The sequence below is a fragment of the Pelobates fuscus genome, chromosome 7, assembly GCF_036172605.1.
Source record: "Pelobates fuscus isolate aPelFus1 chromosome 7, aPelFus1.pri, whole genome shotgun sequence".
Classification (NCBI taxonomy): Eukaryota; Metazoa; Chordata; class Amphibia; order Anura; family Pelobatidae; genus Pelobates; species Pelobates fuscus.
In genome coordinates this window covers 207375458-207390490 of record NC_086323.1, presented here as the reverse complement: position 1 = coordinate 207390490, position 15033 = coordinate 207375458, and the positions used below count along the sequence as shown (strand labels likewise).

Sequence of the window (15033 nt, the reverse complement as noted above, 5' to 3'; positions counted from 1 at the left end):
TACACAATATAGGCATATAACAGATTATACACAATATAGGCATATAACAGATTATACCCAATATAGGCATATAACAGATTATACACAATATAGGCATATAACAGATTATACACAATATAGGCATATAACAGATTATACACAATATAGGCATATAACAGATTATACCCAATATAGGCATATAACAGATTATACACAATATAGGCATATAACAGATTATACACAATATAGGCATATAACAGATTATACACAATATAGGCATATAACGGATTATACACAATATAGGCATATAACGGATTATACACAATATAGGCATATAACAGATTATACACAATATAGGCATATAACAGATTATACCCAATATAGGCATATAACAGATTATACACAATATAGGCATATAACAGATTATACACAATATAGGCATATAACAGATTATACCCAATATAGGCATATAACAGATTATACACAATATAGGCATATAACAGATTATACACAATATAGGCATATAACAGATTATACACAATATAGGCATATAACAGATTATACCCAATATAGGCATATAACAGATTATACCCAATATAGGCATATAACAGATTATACACAATATAGGCATATAACAGATTATACCCAATATAGGCATATAACAGATTATACCCAATATAGGCATATAACAGATTATACACAATATAGGCATATAACAGATTATACCCAATATAGGCATATAACAGATTATACCCAATATAGGCATATAACAGATTATACACAATATAGGCATATAACAGATTATACCCAATATAGGCATATAACAGATTATACCCAATATAGGCATATAACAGATTATACCCAATATAGGCATATAACAGATTATACCCAATATAGGCATATAACAGATTATACCCAATATAGGCATATAACAGATTATACCCAATATAGGCATATAACAGATTATACCCAATATAGGCATATAACAGATTATACCCAATATAGGCATATAACAGATTATACCCAATATAGGCATATAACAGATTATACCCAATATAGGCATATAACAGATTATACACAATATAGGCATATAACAGATTATACCCAATATAGGCATATAACAGATTATGCACAATATAGGCATATAACAGATTATACACAATATAGGCATATAACAGATTATACACAATATAGGCATATAACAGATTATACACAATATAGGCATATAACAGATTATACACAATATAGGCATATAACAGATTATACACAATATAGGCATATAACAGATTATACACAATATAGGCATATAACAGATTATACACAATATAGGCATATAACAGATTATACCCAATATAGGCATATAACAGATTATACACAATATAGGCATATAACAGATTATACACAATATAGGCATATAACAGATTATACACAATATAGGCATATAACAGATTATACACAATATAGGCATATAACAGATTATGCACAATATAGGCATATAACAGATTATACCCAATATAGGCATATAACAGATTATACCCAATATAGGCATATAACAGATTATACCCAATATAGGCATATAACAGATTATACCCAATATAGGCATATAACAGATTATACCCAATATAGGCATATAACAGATTATACCCAATATAGGCATATAACAGATTATACCCAATATAGGCATATAACAGATTATACCCAATATAGGCATATAACAGATTATACCCAATATAGGCATATAACAGATTATACCCAATATAGGCATATAACAGATTATACACAATATAGGCATATAACAGATTATACCCAATATAGGCATATAACAGATTATACACAATATAGGCATATAACAGATTATACACAATATAGGCATATAACAGATTATACACAATATAGGCATATAACAGATTATACACAATATAGGCATATAACAGATTATACACAATATAGGCATATAACGGATTATACACAATATAGGCATATAACAGATTATACACAATATAGGCATATAACAGATTATACACAATATAGGCATATAACAGATTATACACAATATAGGCATATAACAGATTATACACAATATAGGCATATAACAGATTATACACAATATAGGCATATAACAGATTATACACAATATAGGCATATAACAGATTATACACAATATAGGCATATAACAGATTATACACAATAAAGGCATATAACAGACCGGTCTGCTGATGGAGCAGTAAAGAAAAAGTTGGAGGAGCCTTATCACTGTGAACACTATACTGTATAGATAGGTAGATAGATCGATAGATAGGTAGATAGATAGACAGATAGATAGATATATAGATAGATACTGTATAGATTGACAGATAGATAGATAGATACTGTATAGATTGACAGATAGATAGATACTGTATAGATTGACAGATAGATAGATAGATAGATACTGTATAGACCATCAACAGTTTCTTCTCATCCTTAGCAATATCGGTCTACAAGATATTGCTCTCTCCTGGTGCTCCTCCTACCTCTCCCAGCGCTCTTTCAGTGTTTCTTTCTCTGGCTCGGCTTCTTCTCCCCAACTCCTCTCTGTTGGCGTCCCCCAAGGTTCAATCCTTGGTCCCCTACTGTTCTCCATCTATACTGCCTCCCTTGGTAAACTCATTAGCTCCTTTGGCTTCCAATATCATTTCTATGCAGATGACACGCAAATCTACCTGTCCTCTCCTGATCTCTCCCCGTACTTCTTGACTAGTGTATCTGACTGCCTCTCTGCTGTTTCTAACTGGATGGCTGCCCACTTCCTTAAACCAAACTTGACCAAAACTGAAATTCTGGTCTTTCCTCCCTCAAGTGTTGTTACTCCTGTGTCTGTCTCCCTCCAAGTCAATGGTGCTACCATCAGCTCCACCACGCAGGCTCGTTGCCTAGGTGTTCTCTTGTACTCCGACCTCTCCTTCAAGCCTCATGTTCCATCTATCGCCAAATCCTGTCATTTCCATCTCAAAAACATTGCGCGCATCCGCCCATACTTAACACCAGATGCGACTAAGGTGTTGGTCCATTCCACTGTACTTTCTCGCCTTGACTACTGTAATCCGCTTCTCAGTGGTCTTACGTGCTCCCAACTTGCGCCGTTACAGTCCATAATGAATGCGGCGGCGAGGTTTCCTGTCCGCCCGCACCTCCCATGCCTCACCCTTCTGTCAGTGCCTACATTGGCTTCCTATAAAATATAGAGCTCAATTTAAAATTCTGGTTCTTGCTTTCAAATCTCTACATAATGCTGCTCCCACCTACCTATCCTCCCTTATACACAAGTATGTCCCGTCTAGGCCCTTACGATCTGCTGAAGACTTACGTCTATCTTCTGTCCGTACTCCCACCTCTGATGCTCGACCTTCAAGACTTCTCGAGGGCTGCTCCGTTCCTGTGGAACTCGCTTCCCTCCTCCGTTAGATGCTCACCCAGTCTCCACTCCTTAAAAAAATCATTAAAAACCCACTTCTTCATAAAAGCGTATCAATTAAACTGTTAATAGGTCCCAACTGATTCCTCTTCTGCAACTTTCACTAGTCTAATACTATCCTTACCTTTTTGTGTCATTTTACCCCACTCCCTCTAGCATGTAAGCTCATTGAGCAGGACCCTCAACCCTTCTGTTCATGTGTGTCCAACTTGTCTGGTTACAACTACATGTCTGTTCGTCCACCCATTGTAAAGCATGTGGAATTTGACGGCGCTCTATAAATATAATAATAATAATAATAATAATAATAATAATAGCTAGATAATGTATAGATAGATAGAGGATAGATAAATAATGTATAGATAGATAGATAGATAGTGGATGGAAAGATAGATATATAGATAGATAGTGGATGGATAGATAGATAGATAGATAGATACTGTATAGATAGATAGATAATGTATAGATAGATAGATAGATAGAGGATAGATAGATACTGTATAGATAGATAGATAGTGGATAGTGGATGGATGGATAGATAGATAGATAGATACTGGATGGATGGATAGAAAGATAGATAGATAGACAGACAGACAGATAGATAGATACTGTATAGATAGATAGATAGATACTGGATAGAGATAGATACTGTATAGATAGATAGATACTGTATAGATAGATAGATAGATACTGGATAGAGATAGATACTGTATAGATAGATAGATAGATACTGTATAGATAGATAGATAGATACTGTATAGATAGATAGATAGATACTGGATAGAGATAGATACTGTATAGATAGATAGATAGATAATGTATAGATAGATAGATACTGTATAGATAGATAGATAGTGGATGGATGGATAGATAGATACTGTATAGATAGATAGATAGATAGATACTGGATAGAGATAGATACTGTATAGATAGATAGATAGATACTGGATAGAGATAGATACTGTATAGATAGATAGATAGATAGATAGATACTGGATAGAGATAGATACTGGATAGAGATAGATCCTGTACTGTATAGATAGATAGATACTGTATAGATAGATAGATACTGTATAGATAGATAGATAGATACTGTATAGATAGATAGATAGATAGATACTGTATAGATAGATAGATAGAGAGACAGAGGTAGAGAATAGATCAACAAACATGCACTCGTTCCTAGTAATATTTGCTGTATGGATAGACAGATAATCTAACTGGAGTGATATGTGATAGCTGTGTGATCTATAGATAAATAGAGCTAGCCTGATTGTAAGTTGTCGTTCCACGAAGCAGCCCGTTGACACACTGTGCTGCTTGCAGATGAAGCCATTGGCTCTCCATATGAAGGCAGTCACTGGGAAGACAAATCCAGCTGCGAGCCTGTGCTATTTCCAAGCTGCCCCCCCCCCCTCCTATGCCTGGCATTGCTTGCTGTAGCAGACTGTCCTAACGCACTGACTGAGGTTTATTCGGGCAGAGTCACATTCCCATAGCCTCAGCGAAGCCTCCAGCATCCTCTGTCAGAGCATGGAGGGGACCATCCTGCATCTTGTGTGTGAGAGAAGCCCATGACATGTGAACAGCTGGAGTTGGTGACCTGAGAGCCAGCAGATGGATGGAGAGACTCACTTATCCAATGCTCATGGAAGGTAGGCGTCTGACGTGTAACGATATATTCTGGAATTCTATGGAAATGTCTCTGTACGACGAGCGTTAAGGATGCTCACTGCAAGAGAGGCCTCTACAAATATTACATTTACCATGTACTGCTTTATCTATCGTGGAGAAATTTATATTGTGACAACGTAACATTTATATAATATACAGGGGTAACATTATATAACATACAGGGGTAACATTGTAACATTATATAATATACAGGGGTTAACATTGTAACATTTATATAATATACAGGGGTAACAACGTAACCTCTATATAATATACAGGAGTAACAAAATAACCTCTATATAATATACAGGGGTAACATTATATAATATACAGGGGTAACAACGTAACCTCTATATAATATACAGGGGTAACATTGTAACCTCTATATAATATACAGGGGTAACATCGTAACCTCATATAATACACAGGGGTAACAACATAACCTGTATAAACTATACAGGGGGTAACATCGTAACTTGATATAATATACAGGGGTTACAAAGTATCCTTAAATAATATACAGGTGGTAAAAAAAATAACCTCTATAAAATATACAGGGGCAACAACGTTACCTCTATAAAATATACAGGGGTAAAAACATAACCTCTATTTATTATACAGGGGTAACAACATAACCTCTATATAATATACTGGGGTAACAACATAACCTCTATAAAATATACAGGGGTGACTCTATATAATATACAGGGGTAACAATGTAACCTCTATATAACATACAGGGGTAACAATGTAACATTTATATAATATACTGTGGTTACATTGTAACCTTATAAAATATACAGGGATAACAATATACCTCTAGAAAATATACAAGGGTAACATCGTAACCTTTATAGAATACACAGAGATAACATTGTAACCTTACATAATATACAGGGGTAACAATGTAACCTCTATGAAATATACAGGGGTAACAACATAACCTCTATATAATATACAGGGGTAACAACATAACCTCTATATATTATACTGGGGTAACAACATAACCTCTATATAATATACAGGGAAAACAACGTAACCTCTATATAATATACAGAGGTAACAATGTAACCTCTATATAATATACAGGGGGTAACAATGTAACCTCTATATAATATACAGGGGGTAACAATGTAACCTCTATATAATATACAGGGGTAATAATGTAACCTCTATATAATATACAGGGGTAACAATGTAACCTCTATGAAATATACAGGGGTAACAACATAACCTCTATATAATATACAGGGGTAACAACATAACCTCTATATATTATACTGGGGTAACAACATAACCTCTATATAATATACAGGGAAAACAACGTAACCTCTATATAATATACAGAGGTAACAATGTAACCTCTATATAATATACAGGGGGTAACAATGTAACCTCTATATAATATACAGGGGGTAACAATGTAACCTCTATATAATATACAGGGGTAATAATGTAACCTCTATATAATATACAGGGGGTAACAATGTAACCTCTATATAATATACAGGGGTAATAATGTAACCTCTATATAATATACAGGGGGTAACAATGTAACCTCTATATAATATACAGGGGTAATAATGTAACCTCTATATAATATACAGGGGGTAACAATGTAACCTCTATATAATATACAGGGGTAATAATGTAACCTCTATATAATATACAGGGGGTAACAATGTAACCTCTATATAATATACAGGGGTAATAATGTAACCTCTATATAATATACAGGGGGTAACAATGTAACCTCTATATAATATACAGGGGGTAACAATGTAACCTCTATATAATATACAGGGGGTAACAATGTAACCTCTATATAATATACAAGGGGTAACAATGTAACCTCTATATAATATACAGGGGGTAACAATGTAACCTCTATATAATATACAGGGGGTAACATTGTAACCTCTATATTATATACAGGGGGTAACAATGTAACCTCTATATAATATACAGGGGGTAACAATGTAACCTCTATATAATATACAGGGGGTAACAATGTAACCTCTATATAATATACAGGGGGCAACAATGTAACCTCTATATAATATACAGGGGGTAACAATGTAACCTCTATATAATATACAGGGGGTAACAATGTAACCTCTATATAATATACAGGGGGTAACAATGTAACCTCTATATAATATACAGGGGGTAACAATGTAACCTCTATATAATATACAGGGGGCAACAATGTAACCTCTATATAATATACAGGGGGTAACAATGTAACCTCTATATAATATACAGGGGGTAACAATGTAACCTCTATATAATATACAGGGGGTAACAATGTAACCTCTATATAATATACAGGGGGTAAGAATATAACCTCTATATAATATACAGGGGGTAACAATGTAACCTCTATATAATATACAGGGGGTAACAATGTAACCTCTATATAATATACAGGGGGTAAGAATATAACCTCTATATAATATACAGGGGGTAACAATGTAACCTCTATATAATATACAGGGGGTAACAATGTAACCTCTATATAATATACAGGGGGTAACAATGTAACCTCTATATAATATACAGGGGTAACAATGTAACCTCTATATATTATACAGGGGGTAACAATGTAACCTCTATATAATATACAGGGGGTAACAATGTAACCTCTATATAATATACAGGGGGTAAGAATATAACCTCTATATAATATACAGGGGGTAACAATCTAACCTCTATATAATATACAGGGGGTAACAATGTAACCTCTATATAATATACAGGGGGTAACAATGTAACCTCTATATAATATACAGGGGGTAAGAATATAACCTCTATATAATATACAGGGGGTAACAATCTAACCTCTATATAATATACAGGGGGTAACAATGTAACCTCTATATAATATACAGGGGGTAACAATGTAACCTCTATATAATATACAGGGGGTAACAATATAACCTCTATATAATATACAGGGGGTAACAATGTAACCTCTATATAATATACAGGGGGTAACAATGTAACCTCTATATAATATACAGGGGGTAACAATGTAACCTCTATATATTATACAGGGGGTAACAATGTAACCTCTATATAATATACAGGGGGTAAGAATATAACCTCTATATAATATACAGGGGGTAACAATGTAACCTCTATATAATATACAGGGGTAATAATGTAACCTCTATATAATATACAGGGGTAACTCTATATAATATACAGGAGTAACAATGTAATGGAACCTTCAATAAAAGATACAAAATAGTAATGGTGCAGTATATCAGGCAAGTAAAAGTGGTTAAAACTTTATAAAAGACTAACTCACACTTTGCAGAGCTACTCAGAGCTCTGCCGTATAGCGCCTAGACGGTACAATCCCCGTCTCGGGATGTCAAGTGATGGTGCAGTGCGCGGTCCAATCCTCCACAGTAGTATATGGAAAAAAATATAGAGATAGGATCCAATAGTATAGCATGTATTGCAAACAGTGTTGATAAAAAAGGAAAAATATCCTACTTGCCTGATATACTGCACCATTACTATTTTGTATCTTTTATTGAAGGTTCCATACATTCCTTGTTATAGGACTATTTGTATGTATACGATTTTATTATTACTTGTACTGTTTGGGCGCGGTTTACCACTATTTTTCATGTTTGTTTCACTATTCTGAGTAGGCATTGGGAATTCCTGCTCGGTTCACTGCTGACCACCTTTAGTTTATTTAGTGAGCGCCTATTTCTCTTGTTTTTTACTGTAACAATGTAATCCCTATATAATATACAGGGGTAACAATGTGACCTCTATATAATATACAGGGGTAACAATGTAACCTCTATATAATATACAGGGGTAACAATGTAACCTCTATATAACATACAGGGGTAACAATGTAACATTTATATAATATACTGTGGTTACATTGTAACCTTATAAAATATACGGGGATAACAATATACCTCTAGAAGATATACAAGGGTAACATCGTAACCTTTATAGAATACACAGACATAACATTGTAACCTTACATAATATACAGGGGTAACAATGTAACCTCTATAAAATATACAGGTGTAACAATGTAACCTCTATATAATATACAGGGGGTAACAATGTAACCTCTATATAATATACAGGGGGTAACAATGTAACCTCTATAAAATATACAGGTGTAACAATGTAACCTCTATATAATATACAGGGGGTAACAATGTAACCTCTATATAATATACAGGGGGTAACAATGTAACCTCTATATAATACACAGGGGAAACAATGCAACCTCTATATAATATACAGGGGGTAACAATGTAACCTCTATATAATATACAGGGGGTAACAATGTAACCATACATAATATCCAGGGGGTAACAATGTAACCTCTATATAATATACAGGGGTAACAATGAAACCTCTATATAACATACAGGGGTAACAATGTAACATTTATATAATATACGGGGATAACAATATACCTCTAGAAAATATACAAGGGTAACATCGTAACCTTTATAGAATACACAGAGATAACATTGTAACCTTACATAATATACAGGGGTAACAATGTTATGTAACCTCTATAAAACATACAGGGGGTAACAATGTAACCTTACAGAATATACAGGGGGTAATAATGTAACCTCTATATAATATACAGGGGTAACTCTATATAATATACAGGGGGTAACAATGTAACCTCTATATAATATACAGGGGTAACAACGTAACCTCTCTATAATATACAGGGGTAACAATGTAACCTCTATAAAATATACAGGGGTAACAATGTAACCTCTATATAATATACAGGGGTAACAATGTAACCTCTATATAATATACAGGGGTAACAATGTAATCCTTATATAATACACAGGGGAAACAATGTAACCTCTATATAATATACAGGGGTAACAATGTAACCTCTATATAATATACAGGGGTAATAATGTAACCTCTATATAATATACAGGGGGTAACAATGTAACCTCTATATAATATACAGGGGTAACAACGTAACCTCTCTATAATATACAGGGGTAACAATGTAACCTCTATAAAATATACAGGGGTAACAATGTAACCTCTATATAATATACAGGGGTAACAATGTAACCTCTATATAATATACAGGGGTAACAATGTAATCCTTATATAATACACAGGGGAAACAATGTAACCTCTATATAATATACAGGGGTAACATCGTAACCTTTATAGAATACACAGAGATAACATTGTAACCTTACATAATATACAGGGGTAACAATGTTATGTAACCTCTATAAAACATACAGGGGGTAACAATGTAACCTTACAGAATATACAGGGGGTAATAATGTAACCTCTATATAATATACAGGGGTAACTCTATATAATATACAGGGGGTAACAATGTAACCTCTATATAATATACAGGGGTAACAACGTAACCTCTCTATAATATACAGGGGTAACAATGTAACCTCTATAAAATATACAGGGGTAACAATGTAACCTCTATATAATATACAGGGGTAACAATGTAACCTCTATATAATATACAGGGGTAACAATGTAATCCTTATATAATACACAGGGGAAACAATGTAACCTCTATATAATATACAGGGGTAACAATGTAACCTCTATATAATATACAGGGGTAATAATGTAACCTCTATATAATATACAGGGGGTAACAATGTAACCTCTATATAATATACAGGGGTAACAACGTAACCTCTCTATAATATACAGGGGTAACAATGTAACCTCTATAAAATATACAGGGGTAACAATGTAACCTCTATATAATATACAGGGGTAACAATGTAACCTCTATATAATATACAGGGGTAACAATGTAATCCTTATATAATACACAGGGGAAACAATGTAACCTCTATATAATATACAGGGGTAACAATGTAACCTCTATATAATATACAGGGGTAACAATGTGACCTCTATATAATACACAGGGGGTAACAATGTAACCTCTATATAATATACAGGGGTAACAATGTAACCTCTATAAAATATACAGGGGTAACAATGTAACCTCTATATAATATACAGGGGTAACTCTATATAATATACAGGGGTAACAATGTGACCTCTTTATAATACACAGGGGGTAACAATGTAACCTCTATATAATATACAGGGGGTAACAATGTAACCTCTATATAATATACAGGGGTAACAATGTAACCTCTATATAATATACAGGGGGTAACAATGTAATCCCTATATAATACACAGGGGAAACAATGTAACATCTATATAATACACAGGGGAAACAATGTAACCTCTATATAATATACAGGGGTAACAATGTAACCTCTATATAATATACAGGGGGTAACAATGTAACCTCTATATAATATACAGGGGTAACAATGTAACCTCTATATACTATACAGGGGTAACAATGTAACCTCTATATAATATACAGGGGTAACTCTATATAATATACAGGGGGTAACAATGTAACCTCTATATAATATACAGGGGTAACAATGTAACCTCTATATAATATACAGGGGTAACAATGTAACCTCTATATAATATACAGGGGGTAACAATGTAACCTCTATATAATATACAGGGGTAACTCTATATAATATACAGGGGGTAACAATGTAACCTCTATATAATATACAGGGGGTAACAATGTAACCTCTATATAATATACAGGGGGTAACAATGTAACCTCTATATAATATACAGGGGGTAACAATGTAACCTCTATATAATATACAGGGGGTAACAATGTAACCTCTATATAATATACAGGGGGTAACAATGTAACCTCTATATAATATACAGGGGGTAACAATGTAACCTCTATATAATATACAGGGGGTAACAATGTAACCTCTATATAATATACAGGGGTAACAATGTAACCTCTATATAATATACAGGGGGTAACAATGTAACCTCTATATAATATACAGGGGGTAACAATGTAACCTCTATATAATATACAGGGGGTAACAATGTAACCTCTATATAATATACAGGGGGTAACAATGTAACCTCTATATAATATACAGGGGGTAACAATGTAACCTCTATATAATATACAGGGGGTAACAATGTAACCTCTATATAATATACAGGGGGTAACAATGTAACCTCTATATAATATACAGGGGGTAACAATGTAACCTCTATATAATATACAGGGGTAACAATGTAACCTCTATATAATATACAGGGGGTAACAATGTAACCTCTATATAATATACAGGGGGTAACAATGTAACCTCTATATAATATACAGGGGGTAACAATGTAACCTCTATATAATATACAGGGGGTAACAATGTAACCTCTATATAATATACAGGGGGTAACAATGTAACCTCTATATAATATACAGGGGGTAACAATGTAACCTCTATATAATATACAGGGGTAACAATGTAACCTCTATATAATACACAGGGGGTAACAATGTAACCTCTATATAATATACAGGGGGTAACAATGTAACCTCTATATAATATACAGGGGAAACAATGCAACCTCTATATAATATACAGGGGGTAACAATGTAACCTCTATATAATATACAGGGGGTAAGAATGTAACCTCTATAAAATATACAGGGGGTAACAATGTAACCTCTATATAATATACAGGGGGTAACAATGTAACCTCTATATAATATACAGGGGGTAACAATGTAACCTCTATATAATATACAGGGGGTAACAATGTAACCTCTATATATTATACAGGGGGTAACAATGTAACCTCTATATAATATACAGGGGGTAACAATGTAACCTCTATATAATATACAGGGGGTAACAATGTAACCTCTATATAATATACAGGGGGTAACAATGTAACCTCTATATAATATACAGGGGGTAACAATGTAACCTCTATATAATATACAGGGGGTAACAATGTAACCTCTATATAATATACAGGGGTAACAATGTAACCTCTATATAATATACAGGGGGTAACAATGTAACCTCTATATAATATACAGGGGTAACAATGTAACCTCTATATAATATACAGGGGGTAACAATGTAACCTCTATATAATATACAGGGGTAACAATGTAACCTCTATATAATATACAGGGGTAACAATGTAACCTCTATATAATATACAGGGGTAACAATGTAACCTCTATATAATATACAGGGGGTAACAATGTAACCTCTATATAATACACAGGGGGTAACAATGTAACCTCTATATAATATACAGGGGGTAACAATGTAACCTCTATATAATATACAGGGGGTAACAATGTAACCTCTATATAATATACAGGGGGTAACAATGTAACCTCTATATAATATACAGGGGTAACAATGTAACCTCTATATAATATACAGGGGGTAACAATGTAACCTCTATATAATATACAGGGGGTAACAATGTAACCTCTATATAATATACAGGGGGTAACAATGTAACCTCTATATAATATACAGGGGAAACAATGCAACCTCTATATAATATACAGGGGGTAACAATGTAACCTCTATATAATATACAGGGGGTAAGAATGTAACCTCTATAAAATATACAGGGGGTAACAATGTAACCTCTATATAATATACAGGGGGTAACAATGTAACCTCTATATAATATACAGGGGGTAACAATGTAACCTCTATATAATATACAGGGGTAACAATGTAACCTCTATATATTATACAGGGGGTAACAATGTAACCTCTATATAATATACAGGGGGTAACAATGTAACCTCTATATAATATACAGGGGGTAACAATGTAACCTCTATATAATATACAGGGGGTAACAATGTAACCTCTATATAATATACAGGGGGTAACAATGTAACCTCTATATAATATACAGGGGGTAACAATGTAACCTCTATATAATATACAGGGGGTAACAATGTAACCTCTATATAATATACAGGGGTAACAATGTAACCTCTATATAATATACAGGGGGTAACAATGTAACCTCTATATAATATACAGGGGTAACAATGTAACCTCTATATAATATACAGGGGGTAACAATGTAACCTCTATATAATATACAGGGGTAACAATGTAACCTCTATATAATATACAGGGGTAACAATGTAACCTCTATATAATATACAGGGGTAACAATGTAACCTCTATATAATATACAGGGGGTAACAATGTAACCTCTATATAATACACAGGGGGTAACAATGTAACCTCTATATAATATACAGGGGGTAACAATGTAACCTCTATATAATATACAGGGGGTAACAATGTAACCTCTATATAATATACAGGGGGTAACAATGTAACCTCTATATAATATACAGGGGTAACAATGTAACCTCTATATAATATACAGGGGGTAACAATGTAACCTCTATATAATATACAGGGGTAACAATGTAACCTCTATATAATATACAGGGGGTAACAATGTAACCTCTATATAATATACAGGGGTAACAATGTAACCTCTATATAATATACAGGGGTAACAATGTAACCTCTATATAATATACAGGGGTAACAATGTAACCTCTATATAATATACAGGGGGTAACAATGTAACCTCTATATAATATACAGGGGGTAACAATGTAACCTCTATATAATATACAGGGGTAACAATGTAACCTCTATATAATATACAGGGGGTAACAATGTAACCTCTATATAATATACAGGGGTAACAATGTAACCTCTATATAATATACAGGGGGTAACAATGTAACCTCTATATAATATACAGGGGTAACAATGTAACCTCTATATAATATACAGGGGGTAACAATGTAACCTCTATATAATATACAGGGGGTAACAATGTAACCTCTATATAATATACAGGGGGTAACAATGTAACCTCTATATAATATACAGGGGGTAACAATGTAACCTCTATATAATATACAGGGGGTAACAATGTAACCTCTATATAATATACAGGGGTAACAATGTAACCTC

The 15033-nt window shown here is 33.6% G+C and overlaps 1 protein-coding gene across 2 annotated transcripts in view; it reads left to right on the top strand.

The window, feature by feature from the left end:
* Positions 1–4880: 4880 nt before the first annotated feature.
* Positions 4881–15033, top strand: part of PDE4DIP (phosphodiesterase 4D interacting protein) — a 297818-nt gene continuing 287665 nt past the window's right edge. For both annotated transcript variants that reach the window (XM_063427119.1, XM_063427118.1), the window contains exon 1: positions 4881–5088. In XM_063427119.1, the coding sequence (XP_063283189.1) occupies positions 5055–5088 (34 nt within the window). In that variant the 5' untranslated portion in view covers positions 4881–5054. The remainder of the gene's footprint in view (positions 5089–15033) is intronic.